At 38.2% G+C, this 19,522-nt stretch overlaps 1 protein-coding gene across 2 annotated transcripts in view; it reads right to left on the minus strand.

Annotated features, from left to right (window-relative positions):
* Window positions 1–2,266: 2,266 nt before the first annotated feature.
* HTR7 (5-hydroxytryptamine receptor 7) overlaps window positions 2,267–19,522 on the minus strand; it is a 69,325-nt gene continuing 52,069 nt past the window's right edge. The window contains exons 2-3 of one of the 2 annotated variants that reach the window (XM_067465726.1): window positions 17,498–18,252; window positions 2,267–5,982 (exon numbers count right to left, since the gene is read on the minus strand). In XM_067465726.1, coding sequence (XP_067321827.1) covers window positions 17,499–18,252 — 754 coding nt within the window. In that variant the 3' untranslated portion in view covers window positions 2,267–5,982; window position 17,498. The remainder of the gene's footprint in view (window positions 5,983–17,497; window positions 18,253–19,522) is intronic. The other variant, XM_060767046.2, reaches the window with a different exon arrangement.

The raw sequence follows: 19,522 nt of genomic DNA on the forward strand, positions 1-19,522 counted from the left end.
ATTAAACTACAAAATAAGATCAAATTTCAAGCAATCGGGGCTTTTTCTTGAATTATATGTAGAATACATTTGTGGGTTTATGACAGCTGAAAACATACATAATTCTTGTCAATTATCTTTTTAAAAAATTCCTTCATTTTTTTCAGATTTTATTCTCCTCTTAGCTTTTCCCATCCCTTTTCACAGAAAATGGAATTGTAATAAGCAGATTACATTAAGCCACTGTAAAATGTGAGGCTGAGTGGGTGGGAGAATGATAATATTTGAAAACTTACGAAGATTTAAATTCAAGCACACACCACCAAAACAGACCAATGGGGAAAGAGCATCTTAAATGGGCAAAAAGTGCTGTGTCCGTTTGGGAGTGAGTAGAAGAAACCAGGGAAAAGAGTTGAGAAAGTATACCGAAGAAAGGCATAGCCAACTATAATGGTAACATTTTACAATAATTTTTACCATTACATTTTATATTGTTGTTTTCTTTAGATTAAAAAAAAAAACCCCTCTCGCAGTAACTTATTTTAGGATGAATGAAGTCATAATTGATTTCAACTCTCTGATCAGAATGCTTTGAGCAGCGATGGTTAATGACAGCCTATTTTCATCAAAGCCTAATTGAGTGAAAATTACAGATTTTTAGGGGGTAAAACCACTGATAGTCTTTCATTAAATTGAAGAGCTTTTATGTCTTCTTGGGCATTTGGACACAGTCCTTTCTTGTTTAGCATGGCAACATGTCAAATACTCCCTTAATGGTTACTAAAAGCATTCAAAAGGAGTTTTGCACATGATTTGTGACTCATGTTTCAGTCTTTCAACTACCTTACCTGTAGCTGGTGCTCTTAATCACAGATTTAGATCACTCTGTTCAGAATGGTAGTACATCATTCTTGAAGTCTACCTGGGCACTGAAAGGAATTAATTTCAAGGAATTAACCCAGTTCCTTGGAAGGACATCTGAATATCTTCCCATCAATGCGAAACTTTCAATTAGAGTGTGGGCAGTTTTTGGCACTCCAGATATTGTTGGACTACAACTTCCATCAGCCTTACCTGGCATAGCCAATGATGAAAGATGATGGGATTGTAAATTATACTTTCTAGTACCATGGTTCCCATCCTTTTTTTTTTGACAAGGGACCACTTTGACCATGGACCATTCTCCAACATTAGTACCAAAAGGGTTATGAATCAGTTTTTGATCAACTTTAGATCTGGTTTGGTTATTTGGGGTGCTGATTCAGAAAATTGCATTGGATAGACCACATCAGTTCTAGTTTTTGATACAGAACATATGCCACCCAGTAGTTGCCATCTGCTCGCCCACAAAAAACCATATTTAATAATCTAGAGCTGATGTAGTAGTAGTAATCTTTCATGGGTAGTCAGCCTCTCCTCTACTGACATCCCCGTTGCCTCGGCACTATAAGAAGGTTTCACAAGACCAGTCGTGCTCGTCGTCGCATGGTTTCAAGGCAACAGTGTAGTAACGGTGAGGCCACAGACCATATTTTTGTTCTTGCAGACAACTGTGTTACAGTAAGTTGTAGCAGGACCGTTTGTGTGTGTTGAAGAAAAACCTTGTGATGGTAAGTATTATGGGCAGTTGGTAATGTAGGTCAATCAGCAATCTTGGACCACACTCAATAGGGTATAACTGTATGGGTTTTTAGAATACAGTTCTGGACAGCTTTTTCTCTGAGGAGATCTATGCTCAAAGGCTCTGCTCCGAGGAGCAGGTTGGAGAGAAGCCGTTACACTGCTCTAAATGAGGCTATGATAAAAAAGCTGTTTGCTCAAGGTTTATGTTTTGCTTTCTCATTTGACTTAAGATGAAGATGCCTTATTTTGTGTTACTCCAAAGACTATGTAAGTTTCTTGCACTGTTTGTTTTTGTATGTAACATTGCAAGTTTGTGTTTCATCTCTGCTATTAAGAGTAAAGATTTTTCTGTTCATTTCTACTTGTGTCTGTGTGTCTTGTACATGGGACGTGACTAAGATCTGCTTGCTGCGCAACAAACTGGTGGTCCAAGGACTACAGGTTGGGAGCCACTGTTCTAGTATAAGGTCTGGCAAATGTCCTTAGGATCACACCATAATCGATTTTGACCTCACCCCTCTATAGAAACTCAAGTAGATTAAATCCACTTCACATATTTTACCCTCCTTTTCGCGAATAAATCACGGTCAAATTTGGTCACAGCTTCTCTGAATAATAATGACATGTCATTAAATAGACAGAGTAAGAACAAAAGAACACTTAATGGTGGAACACTGAACTTTATTTAACTTGTTAACATTGACACATGCTGTAACACCTGTTACAGAAAAGACAGGATTGATCCTTGGGAAAACAAAAAGAACCATATTTTTGCTATTGTGGGTGAAATTAAGGCAGATCCAACCTATACATTTGCCAGCTTTATCTGAGTTCAACTGACATCATGCAAAAATCCTGAAGTTTATAGTTCAGAAAAAGGACTATGAATTTCAAGATCACTAATCTTGGAAGAAATGTTTCTTGGAGACATAGAGTGACCACTGAAAACCAGGGCTGGGAATGCGTGGTCCTCCTGATGCTCTTGGAGTACAACTCCCATCAGCCCTACCCAGAACATACAATGGTAAGGTTGGAATGAAGTTACGGTCCAACAACATTTGGAGAGCAACACACGCTTCATTCCCGCTGTGATCTAAACAATGTAGATTTTGTTGCAAAGTCCTTCTATCTCAACCTCCAAATGTTTAGGTGAGGCCTTCACAATCCTGGAATAAACACAGACTGCTGGACATACATTGCGATCTAAAGGTTGATCACCCTCTTCCTATTTCTTTAGTTCCAAGTATGCAAGGATAAGCAAGGCATGGAAATTCAGCCAAAACACAGCGTACACATCATGGTTTTCATTTTCCTTGGTGGCTCATATGCTGTGGATATGTGTATAATAGTTACAGATTAGTTTTGTTCAATCAAAGGGCAACAGTATTGTGCTCTTCTATATTTTCATATTCTTTTATGATTTTACATAGTCCTCAGCAGGAATCTTCTGTTACAAGTTGAACCTGTGCAATTTTTCACATGAAGGTTTTCATGGAATTTGCAGCTTACAGAAGACAGATTACATTAAAAAAACAAAACAAGACAAAATAATACTCTTTCATGTTGTACCAAGAAGGGTCTCAAAAGCATTCCAACACAACTGGGACCCCAAATTTCATCTTGTGCGTGGGAGCCCAAGCTAGACAAAATAGTTCTCCAGTGAATCCACCTGAAGAAAACATTCCTTTATTAGGACTGAAGGGTATTCATTCTATCAATCTTACATTTGTTCTTTAATATACATTAAACCTTAGAGGAATGCAGCCTGAATTAGCAAAAGGAATTCATTTAAATATGATTGAAGCACAATCATTAATGCTGAATTGAAGTATGAATATATTCTTGGTAAGCTTTCAATACTTTCAGGAGGTTTGTTGTTATTTATTGTCATCGCTGTAAGAACAAACATGTCCCCATGTCTCATAAAGCTTGAGGCAACAGATAGAACTCTTTAAGTAAAAAAAAAGGCTTTCGTACATAAAAAAATCCCAAGGAAATTCACAGTACATAAAAAGCAGCTGAAATCCTACCACAATTCATATAATCTATTAACACATTTTAGTATACTCCCAAATGACATTGAAATATGACAGCAGACACAATAAATTAACAGATTATTGAAAATATCTTGGTTTTGCTTATTGTATATGGTAATCAGCACATCGTTAAATGTAGCCCTGTGTTTTTGCTAAAAAGTTCAGTGATTCTCCGTTGTCTTCTTTTCTACCATCTTAAGTGATCCCCATCACAATGGTTTAACCCTCAATTAAACCAATATGAGTCACCGAAAGCATTCCGGTCAAAACAACTTATTTCAGCCACGAGTGGAACAAACAAATAAACAATAATTGGTTTTCGTGCTTTCTAGCTGGCCCTAATCAGCTTCCTTCTAAGAATCCATCCTATGGACAGCACATCTTAATTACCATTTATTTAACTGTGACATAAGACTGCTGCATCTCTGAATTGGAGCCGGAATGCTTTGGATCTTATTGTGGAAAAAAAGATTCATGTTTGTGTTCCCTGCTTGAAAAACATTCCTCACCATCCCAATAAAACACTGTATCCGGGCTTTTCTCTCCCCCCCACCCCCCACCCCATTGTTTGGAATAATAACCTGTCTCAAAAGTTTCCAAAAGTTTCCATATTGTTTACATTAGCAAGTGTTCACTGGAAAGTTTCCATCATGTAAAATCTCATGGTGACTACACTTCCCATGATGCTCAACAAAAGTAAGAAAATGTTAGAAAATGAGATGGAAGCAGACTGGAAGAAAACAGGTAGAACTGAAAGTAAAATGATATTGTTCTCCTGTTCTTGTCAGAAACAAACTGTTAAAAATATCTGTAATATACTGCATATACTCGTGTATAAGCTTAGAGATTTTAGTCAAATCCAGCCCCCCAAACTGAGTCAACTTACCCACATGTCAATGTAATTCTGTATTGTAGCTTTTATATAAAAGACAAGAGCTTAATCCATCCCCCCTCTATTCTCTCCTATTTAGTAAACACTATCCTTATCTTATATCAAAGAAGAAGATGATATGGGAGAACCAACTCCTTTTCTAGAAAAGGGCCTTTTAATGCCTGGAGGAGAAATGGCAGTTGTTGTTTGACTTTTCTGCAAAATGGATCTGAGGATCTGCATGCTGAGTTTTATATTCAATTTCTCCACAGATCATATCAAAACCCTTAATTTTGGTCCCCAAACCTGGCCTTGAGCTATACATGAGATCAACTCGTACATGAGTATATACATTACACTAATTATAAAACAGGAAATGGATCCAATTGTCGATCTTGATTGTTTAACTCTCTAGAACAGGGGTCCTCAAACTTTTTAAGCAGAGGGCTGGTCCACAATCCCTCAGACTGTTGGGGGGCTGAACTATAGTGCCCCCCCCAAAAAAAAGAAACAAAGAAATTCTTATGCATATGGCACATATCTTATTTTTAGTGCAAAAATAAAATAAAATAAGAATATTTAAAATGAAAAACATTTTTAACCAACATAAGCTCAATGGAAAGTGTGGCCCTGCTTTTGTCTGATGAAATACTCAAGTTAATCAGTATTGTTGTTGTTGTGTGTCTTTCAGGCTTAGTACAACTCTAAGTCTAAAGTTTGGGGCAGGGGCAGGTAAATGACTCTGGTGGGCCCACAGGCCTGTTTGGAGACCCATGCTTTAAAATGTATACGTTTTAATCTCTGTATGTTCAATGATGGTCCTGGTGCAAAATTAGGGATGATCCTTCTTTTCATAAAACAAGCTCATCATTAATATGTCAAAAACAATGAAATACAATACTGTCCTTTCAATACATCAGCTGTATCTATTGAATTTGGCTTGTGCAGAGCATTGTGAGATTTGTTTGGTTCCAGATTTGCCACAACATTTCTGCACAAAACTTTTTTTTTTGCATATTTCAAAACTGTGCAGGTTTTTGAGAATCTTTACCCAGTGAGGAGAAATTGTCCATTCTTGCCCATAAGTATGACACTGGTGAAGATTTACACTTCTCTTACACATTTGTGGTCCTACATCAAACTTTTATTGATAGTGCCATTTGTCTTGTCTAAACAAAAAAAGTATTCATGCACAATGAGCATTTGTTCCATGAAATTTAAAAATGAGGAGACAGAAAGAGAGAGGTCACTGTGCTGGGTACATTTAATATAATATTATCGAATAATACGATCACTGACTTTCCTTACAACCTTCCCTTTAGAAGTGGACCAGATGCATTTCATTAACTCCATTGGTTCTTCTGGGTTGACTGAATCTTCTACACTGTCTCTTGCCCAGCAGGGCCTTGTCCACATAATGACTTTTTCAGTCATAAATCATGAGTCTTTCTTCTTGAATATTCTGAGTTCCTCCTGTTTAAAGAAAAAGAGAATTCAAATTTAATACAAACAGGCTACATGTTCTGATGTCACTGTATAAAATATGCCCCTTCCCACACCTTATCATAAAGGCAGCTTGTGACATTTGAGAGCAATATCAACAAACAAAATGTGTTAGAGAACACTTTTGAAAACTTGTTTGTAGGATGGAATTCAATCAGAACACGGAGTTTGGTTTGCAGAGAAGCATAAATAAGATCAAAAGCAAAGCTTGCAAGTGTTCAAGCAGATAAGGCAGGGTAGAGTAGCCCATGATCCTTAGAAATTCTCTATAAACTCCAGAATAATCCAAAAATGTCATTTGCAAAGACACTTTGGGCACCCCAGTCATATTTTGTGCACAAGAATCATTTTATTAAAACTTAAAAGTAACTACTTGGAAATTTCTAGTTTGTAAATAAAGACAAGTATTTGATCTAAAACAGGCCAAGTAAGACGCACATGCTTAAATGATTTCAAGTTCAAGATTAGCCATATTGTGAATAATTCCCCCACTCCCCAAATTTCGGTGACTTGGAAGGTGGCGTTTGGTCAAAGTCTGCAGGAGGTGGAGAAATGTCGTCTATACTCCTTACCTCTGAAGCAGATATATCATTTCAATAATTACATGGTTTTGTGACAGATTCCAAGCATGAAAAGACTGGTTGTTGGCATTATGTGCATATTATTTCTGAGAGTGAGGGAGGGTGACCTGCCCAAGGTCACCATGGTTGTTGAACAGGAATTTGAATCTTGGTCTCCAGAGTCATAGTCTGGTGCACAAACCACACAATTACACTGGCTCTCAGTTAGATTCTAAGATAGGTTAATGGGACGAAATTCAGGCAAGGAAAGTTTTCTGTTCTCCCCTCCATATTCTCCTTGCCCCACTGCATGAGAGGCACCTTTTCGAGTTGCATGTGACTGCTGAAGAGAGGCATTTCATTTTTCTGGGTGACTGAGTGGTTTAGTTATGGGGGAAGAGTTTGAAAGCATTTCCCCCTAAATATGAATTAAATTTTCTTTTCCCTCCCCAAATTTCTACCCTTGCAGAAAGTCAAACATTAGTCTTTTATTTACTTTGTGTTAGCTTTGTGTTTTCGGTCTACTATTTTTTTGATACCTAAGTTATATTTCTCAATGTTCAACCAAATCGTGAAGTTACCACTATGTTAAAAATTTGGAGAATGAAGGAAAATATAATTTGAGGATGGCAAAAATTTTATTTGAGCGTCAATGTCTTCCTCCTCCCTCCAAGATTCCCTAAAAATCCTAATCATTTACCAGCCTGGTCCTTATACATTTGGCTCCAGGAATGGAAAGAATGCTGAGGGAGAGCATTGGGGTGGTTAAATGGGCCTGTAAAAAAGTATATTCTAAGTGATCCCACCAACATCTTACAAAGCATGTGTAACATTGGGAAAAATGGGTTTGCTATTTCAGCCCAAGAAAAAGAATTACTGTATATACTCGAGTTTAGCCCTAGTTTTTCAGTCCTTTTTTTTAGGCTGAAAAAATCTCCCCCGGCTTATATTTGAGTCAATGTTATTTATTACTTTACTTTGTTGTTGTTAATATTATTACATTTATTATTTTATTATTGTTGTTATTATTACGTTTATTATTTTACTCTATTATTTTTGTTGTTACATTTATTATTTTACTCTATTATTATTATTATTATTATTATTTTACTCTATTATTATTGGAGGACATGTAAGCATGTTTACATTGAAGAAGGTTAGAATAATGGTTTAATCAGAGTTGGACAGTCTTATCTTGAATTACAGTTTTATGTAAATATTCAAAAACATTTAACCTACTGATGCCTAAATTAATATAATTTTATTGGTATCTATTTTTATTTTGAAATTTACCAGTAGCTGCTGCATTTCCCACCCTCGGCTTATATTCGAGTCAATCCATTTTCCCAGTTTTTTGTGGTAAAATTAGGTGCTTCGGCTTATATTCGGGTCGGCTTATACTCGAGTATATACAGTATGTAAGAAAAGATTTCTACTGAAACCTGTGAAAAGAAAAGTACAGTCTTTTCTCTCACCATCAGAAAAAAGTATGAATGCTTTTCTTTTTAGGTGTTGAAAACAAATCTGGTTCATCTCATTATAATGCACAAAAAGCTTCAAAGAATTATTGCTGTAGTATTCCAAAAAAACAAAACAAGTTTCAGGCTCTAATTTTAAACACCAAGAGCCCATGAAACTCAGGTCACTTCTGCATAAACACAAGATGGCATTCCTAAATATCTGGTGCCAACAGTGAAGAATATACTGTCAAAGACAATGTATAGCAACATCACAGTAATTCTGATGCTTCCACCTTCTCCAATAATGGCAGAAGAATAATGGCTGTGTTAAACCAATATGGGAGAACTGGTAAATATTTTCAATTTCCTGTGCAACACAAAGTCCCTTTTTATATGAAGGAGAATGATAATAACAATCAATCAAACTGCTGGAACTTCTTTCCTCAGTTAGCTGGCCATTCATACAATGATGTGAATCATGGTTTTAAAAAAGAGACAGAAAAGGAGACTGCTGTTCTGAACTTTTGTGAAATGCTGTTATGCGCATTCAATAAATTAAGGTAAAGATGTGCTAATGTACACAATGCATAATAAGGCAGGGATCTGTTGGGAGGGGTGAGAGAATGGAGTACCGGGAGTAACTAGCGATTGGATGAATGCTTGACTTGGACTTTTTAAAAAACTCGTGTGTACAGAGTGAGAGATGTGTTAGACATAAGAATTACCGTAATTAGATTGAGTTAGGAAAATTAAATTCAGCTGGGATTATGAAAACAAAAGAGTTAAAGAAGTGTGTTACAGTCAGTAAGAATTTAGATGTTTTAAATGAACAACAGAACAATGAAGGATATGCCTACACTGTAGTATCAATGCAGTTTGACACCACATTGAATGAAATGGAGTAAGAATTGTGGTAGTTTGGTGAAGCACCAGCACTCTTTGGAAGAAAAGGCTAAAGACATTGTAAAACTTTGCCATGACTACTGCCCACTATAGTCATGGCAGTTAGAATAGTGTTGAATTGCATTAGTTCTGCAATGTAGATGCACTCTGTCTTAACAGTCAATAACTAGATATTAAACTCCTGATTAATATTTTTATATTATAACAGTATTCCCAACCTTTTTTTGACCAGGGACCGCTCTCCAACATTAGTACCAAAGGGATTCCAAATCAGTTTTTGGTCAACTTTAGATTAGGTTTGGTTATTTGGGGGTGCACATTCAGAAAATGGCATTGGATAGACCACATCAGCTCTAGTTTCTGATACAGAACATATGCCATCCAGTAGTCACCATCTCCTTGCCCACAGAAAACCATATTTAATAATCTAGAACCGCAGACCTTATTTTAAGTCTTATGGCCCACCAGTGGGCTGTGGCCCACAGGTTGGGAACCACTGTATTATAATATGTGCTCCTGGGAATGCTACAATAGTTCCAATACAAAGTGTTTTTGTTAGCGGCAATGGTTCAAGGTCGGTAGTGTTAAGAAAAAATGAAGTCTAAAACAGAAATGATAGGGACATCTAGACAATCCCCACATTTGATACCATAGCAGTGAGTGAAAAAAGTTCCCTACATGGGCGTAAGTGCAGGAAAGTGATACATCCCTCAAGGAAACCTTTAGCCCCTGGTAGAGGGGAGATATTTCCTTGTTGTGCTTTCAGATGGTTTCCAATTTATGAGATCCATAAGGTGACCCTATCATGGGGTTTTATTGGCAAGATGTGTTCAGAGGGGTGGGCCAATAATAATAATAATAATAATAATAATAATAATAATAATGGGCTAACATGAGGCCAAGCCCAACATTTACAATAAAACAAAATAAAATATGTATAGCAGGTAATAACTCAAATAAAATACAAACAATAAAAATAATACAATAGGGTAAACACAGGGTATGAAACAGAGGGTATGAAATAAAATTTAAAAAATGAAAAACAAAGAGTTGAGCACAGAGGGCTGGGCCAAATGCAGGAATAAAATCATGCCACCCTGGGTGAGATAGATAAGTGGAGTAGTATATCTGGTGGGAGATTCAGATGGGACAAATGATGGGGTTTAATTACACCTTCATCTGAGACATTATTACTTGCCCAAGGTCACCCCACTAGTCAACTATAGGTCATTTGGATTCAAACTCTGATTTCCAGACTGAAAAATTTGAGACTTATTTGTATTATACTTTCTGTATCACCATAAACACCTGGAATTCCTACATTCAATCATAATACAATCAAGGCACAGCATCAGTACTGAATATCATTTGGGGAAAAATAATCTGTTCTCAAGACACAAGAAATATTTCTTAAGCGTTCTTCTGAAAGTCACACAAAGAACATTTATGTCTAAGCTTGGCTACAGAAAAGATCAATTATCTGCTGGTTGGTTTATGTGCTTTTTGTAGGAGAATTTCTTCTCCTGAATTCCTTCCTAAAAAGAAAAGAAAGGGCAAGGTCAAACATAAATTTCAGACTTGGAAGAGACAGAAAATGGCTTTATTTCAAGATATACAGCCTTTGCCTTGATAAAATATTGGGTGCAGCAATCTAAAACCTGAAGGTTCCTGGTCAGTACCCACAAAGATAGAGGTCACAGAGATAAATCTAGGAAAGCCATTTACTAGTACCAGAGAATGAGAAAAACATAACAAGTGTCCTTAATACAAACAAAACTAACAGAAGCTACAGTTTAAATCTTTTAAGTGAGATAGTACAATTAGTACCTCTGACATTGGAAGAACTGGACCAGGTTGTTTTGTTCAACATAGTTCAAGGTGGCACTCCTATTCCATTCCACATACAAAAGCCAATTGTTGAATTCTTCCTTATTGGTGACTTTCGACCCCATCTGGGGGCAAGAGCCCAGATTAGGATGAATAGGATGAGCGACATGGTACAAACAGCACTCTTCATCTCAGGGCTGTGAACTGACAATGAGTTTCCTTCAGACCTTACAGTGCCCCATGGATATAACTGGGAATCAATTCCATTGGGTCTAAAATTCTATGTTTAAAAGGCCATTAGAGAGACTTAGCTTTAAATGAACACACATAAGATTGTCTGACAAAATCAATCCCATTCACATTACACTGGAAAATATATCTGTCAAGTCAAAGTTTGAAGGAATGGATTGATTCCTATACGACAGGCACCTCCTAAAATATGAACGCGTGCTCACCAAAAATATGAAGCCATCAAAAGGAAGAGGGAGTATGGTTGTTGAAACAGCTGTATATTTAAAGTTCTCTTTATTTTAATTGTTGAAATATATCCCACTGATTATACCAATATCAGGGGAGATTCGAGCAGAGAAGGGGAAAGACACTTAGCATTTTAAACGGCAGGAACTAGGAAACACTAAAACTGAAAGACTAAAAATGCCTCTTCAAAAGAATTCCGCTGCCACCATTCCAGTATTAATCAGGCTGAGGTCATATTGTGAGTTTGTTCTGTAACACACAGTGTGCCACTATAGTTTCTTAGTGACTGCTGTGAAGCTGACTTTAGAAATACTTTGACCACAAAGATACACACACTGATGCTAGTATAAGTTAATAAAAGAACAAGAATGTTTATTGAACAAGCTTGAAATAATTCAGGTACAAATGCTTAATGGTTTAAGAAAATACTGGCATGAAAAGCTTGTGGTTGCATTAGAGTAAAATCTTAAACTCTTCTGGGTTACAAGTCTTCAAAGTTCTACCACAGAAAATTACTTCAGGAAATTAATCTCTGAAAATAACTCCCAAAACTGCCCCTTAGGAATCTAGCCAAAAATACCCTGAACTAGACTTCCCTAGGAATTGAACAGTCCACTAACTGGGCCCTGCTCCACAACAGTATTCTAGCTATCTACTAATAGCTACTTTGAATACCTCACAAAAGACTAACCCAATCTTCTTCTCTAAACCCAAACTTGCTCTAACACCAACTCTCCAACTGCTCTCTAACAACTCCAACTGACTAACTGGGACTTCAAGCCTCTGTTTTAAAAGGACACTCCCCCCCCCCTCTAGATCCCATCTTTCTAGCCAATCCTAACCTTCTTATTTTCCCTCTAAGACTTGAACACGCACCCTCAAGGAAAACCTAACTAAAATGGCTTCCACCCGGCTCCCTTTTCTAGAATGGATGCCTTGGATTTGCCAGGCCCACTCCCTTAAGCTTCAGCCAACCAGCTAAGATAAGGGATTCATTACAATTCCCTAAGTCAGGCATGGCATTTTTTATGCCTTGGGGCCGCATTGTTGGCCCAGCCAGGAGGGCCCAGCCAGGAGGGAGGAGGACTGGGCACATGTTGGGTGGGGAAGGCCAGGAAAGGGCAGGGCAAGGGTCATCCTCAGATTGTTCTCCCGGCATAAGGACAGGGCTACTCACCCCATATTTCCAAAATGTATTTATAACTCTGGCAGAACAAACTTAAGATGGACAAAAATGTAAATGTACAAAGAACTGAAACAGGATTCTCCAGCCTCACGTGTAATAATGTAAAAGGAGAGCAGTGATAATGGGAAAAAAAATCAGACTTTCTCAAAATTACCCTGACAGTTCTACAATAATCACCAGGGTAACTTAATCTCCAGTTTTGCTGACAGACTGCCATGTAGCTTTGTGCCATGACTTTTAAACCAACTCAGGAGGCTGTGAACTTGGAAAAAAGATGAGAATTTTTCTGGATCACAGCCAATCTTCTACTCAGTAAAGATGGAAGAAACTATTAACTGTGCATTACAGAATGGTGAATGCTATTTTTTTTTACATCTCATCTCTCTCCTGATTTTGCAATCTCCGTTCTACAGCTGTAACATAGAAATTGACCAATCCCCTGATTTTGGCACTTTTTCTTTTATCTCCATCCCTTAGTTTTGTATTATTATGCTTGATGAAAAATTCAGAAAGCTGCATTGCTTACATGCCCCTCTTGCACCATTTTAGTGTTTTCACTGAAGGCATTATCTAATCTAGAGTGCTTCTAAGAAGCACAAGTTCCTCCCTAAACTTTGTGTTATACACATTTAAGGTTGGAACAAGAGTCTGCCAGGTCGACGAGATAAAATGCAGGACTAAGAGGTTATTTGGTTTTCATCATTTTCTCAACCACCTTTGAATTAAATTATTCCACTGAGACCTAAAAGAGCCATGTGTGAACCTTACAATTTATCATTCCCTGACATGGCTTAGTTGGTCCATATGGCACTAAGAATTCCAAGCACAACTTGGCTCACATAATTTTCATGCAATGCTTTCCTTTTTTTCCTGCTAAAAGGAGCCCAAATAAACAACATCTTCTTGCATTTAATAAGCAAATTCTCTCTTCAATGACTGACTGCAGCATATTTATAATTATTTTGAAAAATATGAAACAGTAAAAATATCATCAAATGCAGTGTGGACTAAACAACAATATTAAAAAAAACCACTGGACTGATAGTTTGCATTACACTGATTGTTTTTAGAAAATTTTCTAAAAAAATATGTTATTGAGTTGGTGGTCATGCTCAATGCCACAGTGGTGGAGGGATTCTGGATGTTGTAGTCCACAAAGATAACTTTTCCAAGCTCAATAGTAGCCCTATTGAATTATTTTAATGACATATAAATGCTCATGTGAAGAAGATGAATATAGCACGAAATGAAACATGTAGAATAATCCACAGGATGTCTTAAACCTACACCTGTTGGTAGACTTTATGAGTTAGCTGGCATTCCCCCCCCCCCCCACATGTGTGTCAAGAAGTTGCTGCCAATTGCGAGAGAAATAAAGTCGAACATTGTGAAAGCCGGGTTGTTGTAGGTTTTTTTGGGCTATATGGCCATGTTCCATCCTCTGAGGATGCTTGCCATAGATGCAGGTGAAACGTCAGGAGAAAATGCCTCTAGAACATGGCCATATAGCCTGAAAAAACCTACAACAACCCAGTGATTCCGGCCATGAAAGTCTTCAACAATACATTGTGAAAGCCACCCCACTGTTTGGCTATCACCCTCCTTCCTGTAGACTTAAATGTTCCTCCAGCAATAGCAAGAGTATCCCTGTGGGCAGCTAAACCAGGAAATCCCAATTGAATGCCCCCCCCCCCCCCCATGAGGGTCTGTCTCCAGGGGCAAACCAACAACTGGCAACTTGGAAGTCCCTGAACAGACACAGAAGTGATGTTGGGAGATCAAAAGACAACCTGGCAAAATGTCAATACCTAGAAGAATCCTCCACCTTATGCGATCGTGGGTCAGAACAAATAACTTTGCATCTGTGCGCTTGCCCACAATGCCCTGCCACATGTACAGAGAAAGAACTGTTTAAAGCTACAGGCAAGGCGGTCGCTGTTGCCCATTTTTGGTCTACAATTATTTAGCAGCTTCTGCTCCCTTTATTTTATCAGTTTAATATTTATTTATGCAATGCTTTTGAAACAAAATAAATAAACTTATAAATAACATTAAAACATTAACAGCAGGCATTGCTTGAATGCCAGAGAAATGTTTGCAGCTGATATCCTCCACTCATCAGCTAGAAAACTGATGAAGTAACAGCCATGTCAATCACAAATATCTTAAGGATCTTCTGAAATCCTATGAACTCCAAAAGTCTCCTAGGGAATACAATCTTAAACTGCTGCTGTGAGTCTAACATTTAAGAACTAAACAGGGTTTAGAAGCATATATTAAATATTAAACACTACATCAAGGATGGTGGCCAAGGACATTTTTTTCTGATTCTACTGAGCCCTGTGCACTGGGAGCTAAAATCTGGTTTTAAAAATCAAATTGTATCATATTTAAAAGTCAGAAGAAGTGGGGGATTTGACTTTAAACCAAGTACATGGACCATAAACACACCTTTAACCTAAAGAAACATGAAAAAAGGAAGACTTGGATTTATGGGGGGGGGGGGGGGGATACCACATTTTCAAGCTCAGTATAGCCCTTGGTGTCTTCAGAGATAAAAATGTCCCCAAAGAAGTTGTCCACAGTTGATTTAAGACCCCTTCCACACAGCTGTATAAAATCCACTTTGAACTGGATTATATGGTACTGTGGACTCAGATAATCCAGTGCTAAGAAGATATTGTGGATTATCTGCCTTGCTATTCTGGGTTATATGGCTGTGCGGAAGGACCCTAAGGTTTCCTTTCCAGCTTGTAAAAAGCACCTTGCTTTAGAAGAAAGCTGATTCTCCTGGAAGCTCATCTTTCCATTCTGTAGTGTTTTTGAGATTTTGTCTGGAGTTGTGAAAATAGTTTTTGATGATTATGCTGAAATGTTGAATAATTTTTAGTCTTCTCATTGATATATTGTATTTAATGTGCTAATTATGGCCAATTCAAATGGGCAAATCCAGAGTGGGCAATTATTTGTCCTTCAGGTTTTGAATGCAATTCCATAATTCCTCACCATTGGCTATGCTGACTAGAACTGAGTGTCGCAGCCCAAGAACATTTTCTGGGCTACAAATCCATCCTTGTATTAAGCCATACTTTAGCGTGATACAAATGAACTGGAATAACCCCAGTGAGATTAGGAGGACTCTACTGCTATTAAGAGAAGTTTAGAGGAAAGCACTGATTTCAAAACTTTACCTTCTACCTTGGCTTTATCCCAATATGTCTTTTTTCTTAATTTTTAACATGAACAATCTAATTTAGAATCAAAACAACGTGTAATAAAAAATAAGATAAAAGAAGAGAAAGAGAAAAAGAAATACAGGTGTACAACCAATACACAGGAGGGTTCTCTCTGTCTCTCTCTCTCTCCCTCTCTCTCTCTCTCACACACAAAATCCTGACTGTAATGAAATTCTTAACCTGTGAAGTCTTGGCTCTGCCTTTTCCTCTCCTCTACTTCAGTTCCCTCTGTTCATAGATTTTCCCCAAAAGTGTAGATACCTTCCTTTGTATTAGTTTTTGGGTCTTGCTGGACTCCTCCCTTTTCTACAGTCACTAGAGACTTGGGGCACTGTCTGGTAATCCTAGGTCTAGCAATTCAAAAACAGGCATCCTTAACACCTGCATTCAGCAGTATTTTTCTACCATCGGTCCAAAGGACAACAGAAGCTTATGACCAGCTTATGCTTCACAAGAAAGAAGATTGAGACAGTTTATAGCCATCACTTTGCACCAAAGGCAGAAAACTCCAGAGAGATGACTGCAGCCAGCAAAGGCTCCTTTTGTAATGTATTGTTTTAAGTTACCTTATGATAGTCCTGGGTGGAGCTAACCTTTTATTCATCTTGTTTGCAGTAAACTCATTTTGGTTATCTTTTCACCTTGCCTAAAGTGCTTCTGTGTGCTCAGAGTCTTGATCTTATCAAAAGGTATACAAATAGCCCCCGAATAAAACTAAATGCTATAGTTTTCCCAAAGGCTCAGGCATGCCATCACATAACCAAAGAGCTGAAATTGATATTAACCAGTTTGTTTAAATCATGGTGTTTGACTAAATCATGATTAAGGTTAACTACAGTTTCCCACACTGTCAGAACAGAAGCAATATGTCCGAACTCTTCGGTACATACTCATAGGAAGAGGAAAGGACAGAGCGTTTCCTCAATGACTGTTTTGGACTAGTTGTACTATTATTACTATTATTTTTTTAGTATGTGGTTAGTGTAAGAAACACTACTCATAGCCTACACCTCTGACCATCTGCCAGTCACATGTGATGACTTTGTAGTGTCTTGTGAAACTGCAAATATTAATTAAAACCACAGAGCACATTGGCTTATCTAAATTTTATTTTTGGTCAACTATTTCAGTAAGTACTTGTACCTGAAGTGGCCATCCAAGTAAAAAACAAAACAAAAGGTTCTAATCTGGAGTCATTTGAAATGAAATTGCATCTATCAATTTGAGACTCCATCTCCCTGCCATATAAAATTCAAATTATCTGATTTGAATGGGATTGTATTAGTATATGCTGCCATATAATCCAGTTCAAAGCAGATAAGTTATTTTACTTTCTCCCCTGTTTTTAAGGGGTTTTGGGGAGGGGGTTAGAGACCTTGCGGGTATTCCAGGTTGATTCAGCCTGGAAAATGTGGGACAGCTGTGCAGACGGTCCCCTCAGAAGTCCCAGAACTTCCGAGGTGGAAGTCCAGACAGCGGTCATACCTAGTTCGACCCAGGTCTTTCAAGAAGACCTGGGTCTTTCCAGTATCAAATTAATTTGGCACAAAGAAGGATTTTCCTGCTTTGTGCTGAACGCGGGAGCTTGCACTCTTATGGGGCTGTCAGGATGCACCCCTAGAGAACCATAGAGATTTTGACTATAGAACTCTCAGCATTCACATCACAGTTTAATCTGTTTGTGCAAACAACTTTTTGGGGCTATATTTCCCAGTATTCTTTGGGTGATGGCAGTAGCCAGCAAAGATTTCCAACCAAAATCTATTGTTTGATTTTTACTCAGAATTAAAAGTGCATACATAGACAAGCAGAAAACTGTAATAAAAGGCAAATGACCTTACAGAACAAACTCGGGCTTCTCAGCAAGCTTCAGGGCTTCGTGCATGCCTGCAGCAGACAGCTTACGGTTGATATTCCTATATCTGCACTGCAGCAGATTGCGATAGGTGGTTCTCAGGTCCCGGTTGAAGAAGGCATATATAAATGGGTTTATAAGAGAGTTTGCATAACCCAACCATAGAAATGTCCTTTCAACCCACAAAGGGATACAGCTACAAGACGTCCCACAGATAAAGGGTCTAGCGGTGGAAAGTATGAAGAATGGCAGCCAGCACACAGTGAAAGCCCCTACAATAATCCCCAAGGTGGTGGCAGCTTTCTGCTCCCTTTTGAAGATGGAAATGTTCTTCCGTTCATGCTTAAGCAGCCGTGAAAAGTTGGTGCAATCTTCTGATTCTTTGTGTAGTTTCACAATTCCATTGGCAGAAGCAATCCCTTCGTTTTCTTCAGGCCGTGGAAAGCCACTAAACTTGTGTTTGGCTGCACTTTTCTTGGCGGCCTTGTAGATCTGATAGTACATGAAAAGCATCACCGACATGGGGATGTAAAATGCAACTGCGGTGGAATAAATTGTGTATCCAAAGTCTTGGCTGATCAAACAAACTTTGTCATCATTGATATTTTGAGCCCAGCCAAAGAGTGGTGGTAGAGTAATGGAAGCAGACAGCAGCCACACACAAAGGATCATTTTGGCCATACACTTCCCATTTTGCCTTACAGGATAGGTGAGAGGCCTTGTTATGCCAAGATACCTGAAAGGAAGGAAGGGGAAGGGTGTGAGAGAGACAAAAAAAAGAGCTGTGTTATTCATTCGCTATCAATTTGTGGACCAACCCCATTTTTGTTTGAGAAATGACATAATAACAACAACAACAACAACCATTTATTTCTAGATTGCCCTCTCTCCCCGATGGGACTCAGGGTGGTTTACACAAACAAAAAGGCAAGCATTCAATGCCTCAGGTGAGTACAAACGTATCAAAATAATACACAATAAAGCAACAGTAATACCAGTGAGCTTACGACAAAGAATTAAGCATTGTGATGAAAAATGAAACAAAACAGTCCAATCAGGCATAGTTAACTAAAACATAAGTAAACATTACAACAAATACTATAAAAGAAATTTAAAATACAGTTGCATTAAAAATGGCTGGTGCTGGTGTTCATTTAAAATGGATTGTGGCAGCCATAGAGTACAAGTGGGACTAGTCAGCATTCCAAGTAATTAAAGTGCCTTAAGTCCTCCTCCTCTCCATAAGCTAAAGTGCATAGGTGTGTTTTTAGATGTTTCTTAAAGGAGGGGAGAGTGGGGGCTGTTTCTACTTCTTTAGGGAGGGAGTTCCAGAGACTGGAAGTGATTACTGGGAAGTCCCTCTCTCTCGTCCCCACCAACCAAGCTTGTGACGAAGGTGGGACCGAGAGGAGGGCCTCTTCTGTTGACTACAATGCACAGGAAGGTCTGTATAGGGAGATGTGAACAATTTAGGGCATTATTATAGGTAACAACCAGCACTTTGTATGTATTTGTGGAGAGGTGGCTGCCAAGGTGGTGTAAATGGTCTACATTTTCTAATGTTACACTATTAAGCTGTATTTCTGGTATTGAAGAGGGATTGGCTGGTGACTGCTGGAAGAGCACTTTGGTTTTCTCAATGTTCAGTGAGAGGCCAAGCTTCTCGTATGCTTTTGCAAAGGTGTTTAGAGTGGCTTGTAAGTCTTCTTCTGAATGCACACAGCATATTGGAGTTCTATATCATCAGCATATTGGAGTTCTATAAAAGATGTTGATGTGTCCTTGGTTTTTGCTTTCAGCCTGCTTGCTCATATTAGTCTCTATAAAGAGTCACTGTTTCAGAATTTCTCTGACAGTTAGCTAAGTGCCCGTTCAAACATTACCTTTATCCCAGGAGCTTCCGCAGCAAACAGGAGGGTGTAGAGGGCACATTTTCTGTGGCGAGGACAAATTTGTGGCCCCCTAGTCAATGTTGTACATCTTTTCACAATAAGAACAATCAGGAG

Source organism: Anolis sagrei, chromosome 3, assembly GCF_037176765.1.
Source record: "Anolis sagrei isolate rAnoSag1 chromosome 3, rAnoSag1.mat, whole genome shotgun sequence".
NCBI lineage: Eukaryota > Metazoa > Chordata > Lepidosauria > Squamata > Dactyloidae > Anolis > Anolis sagrei.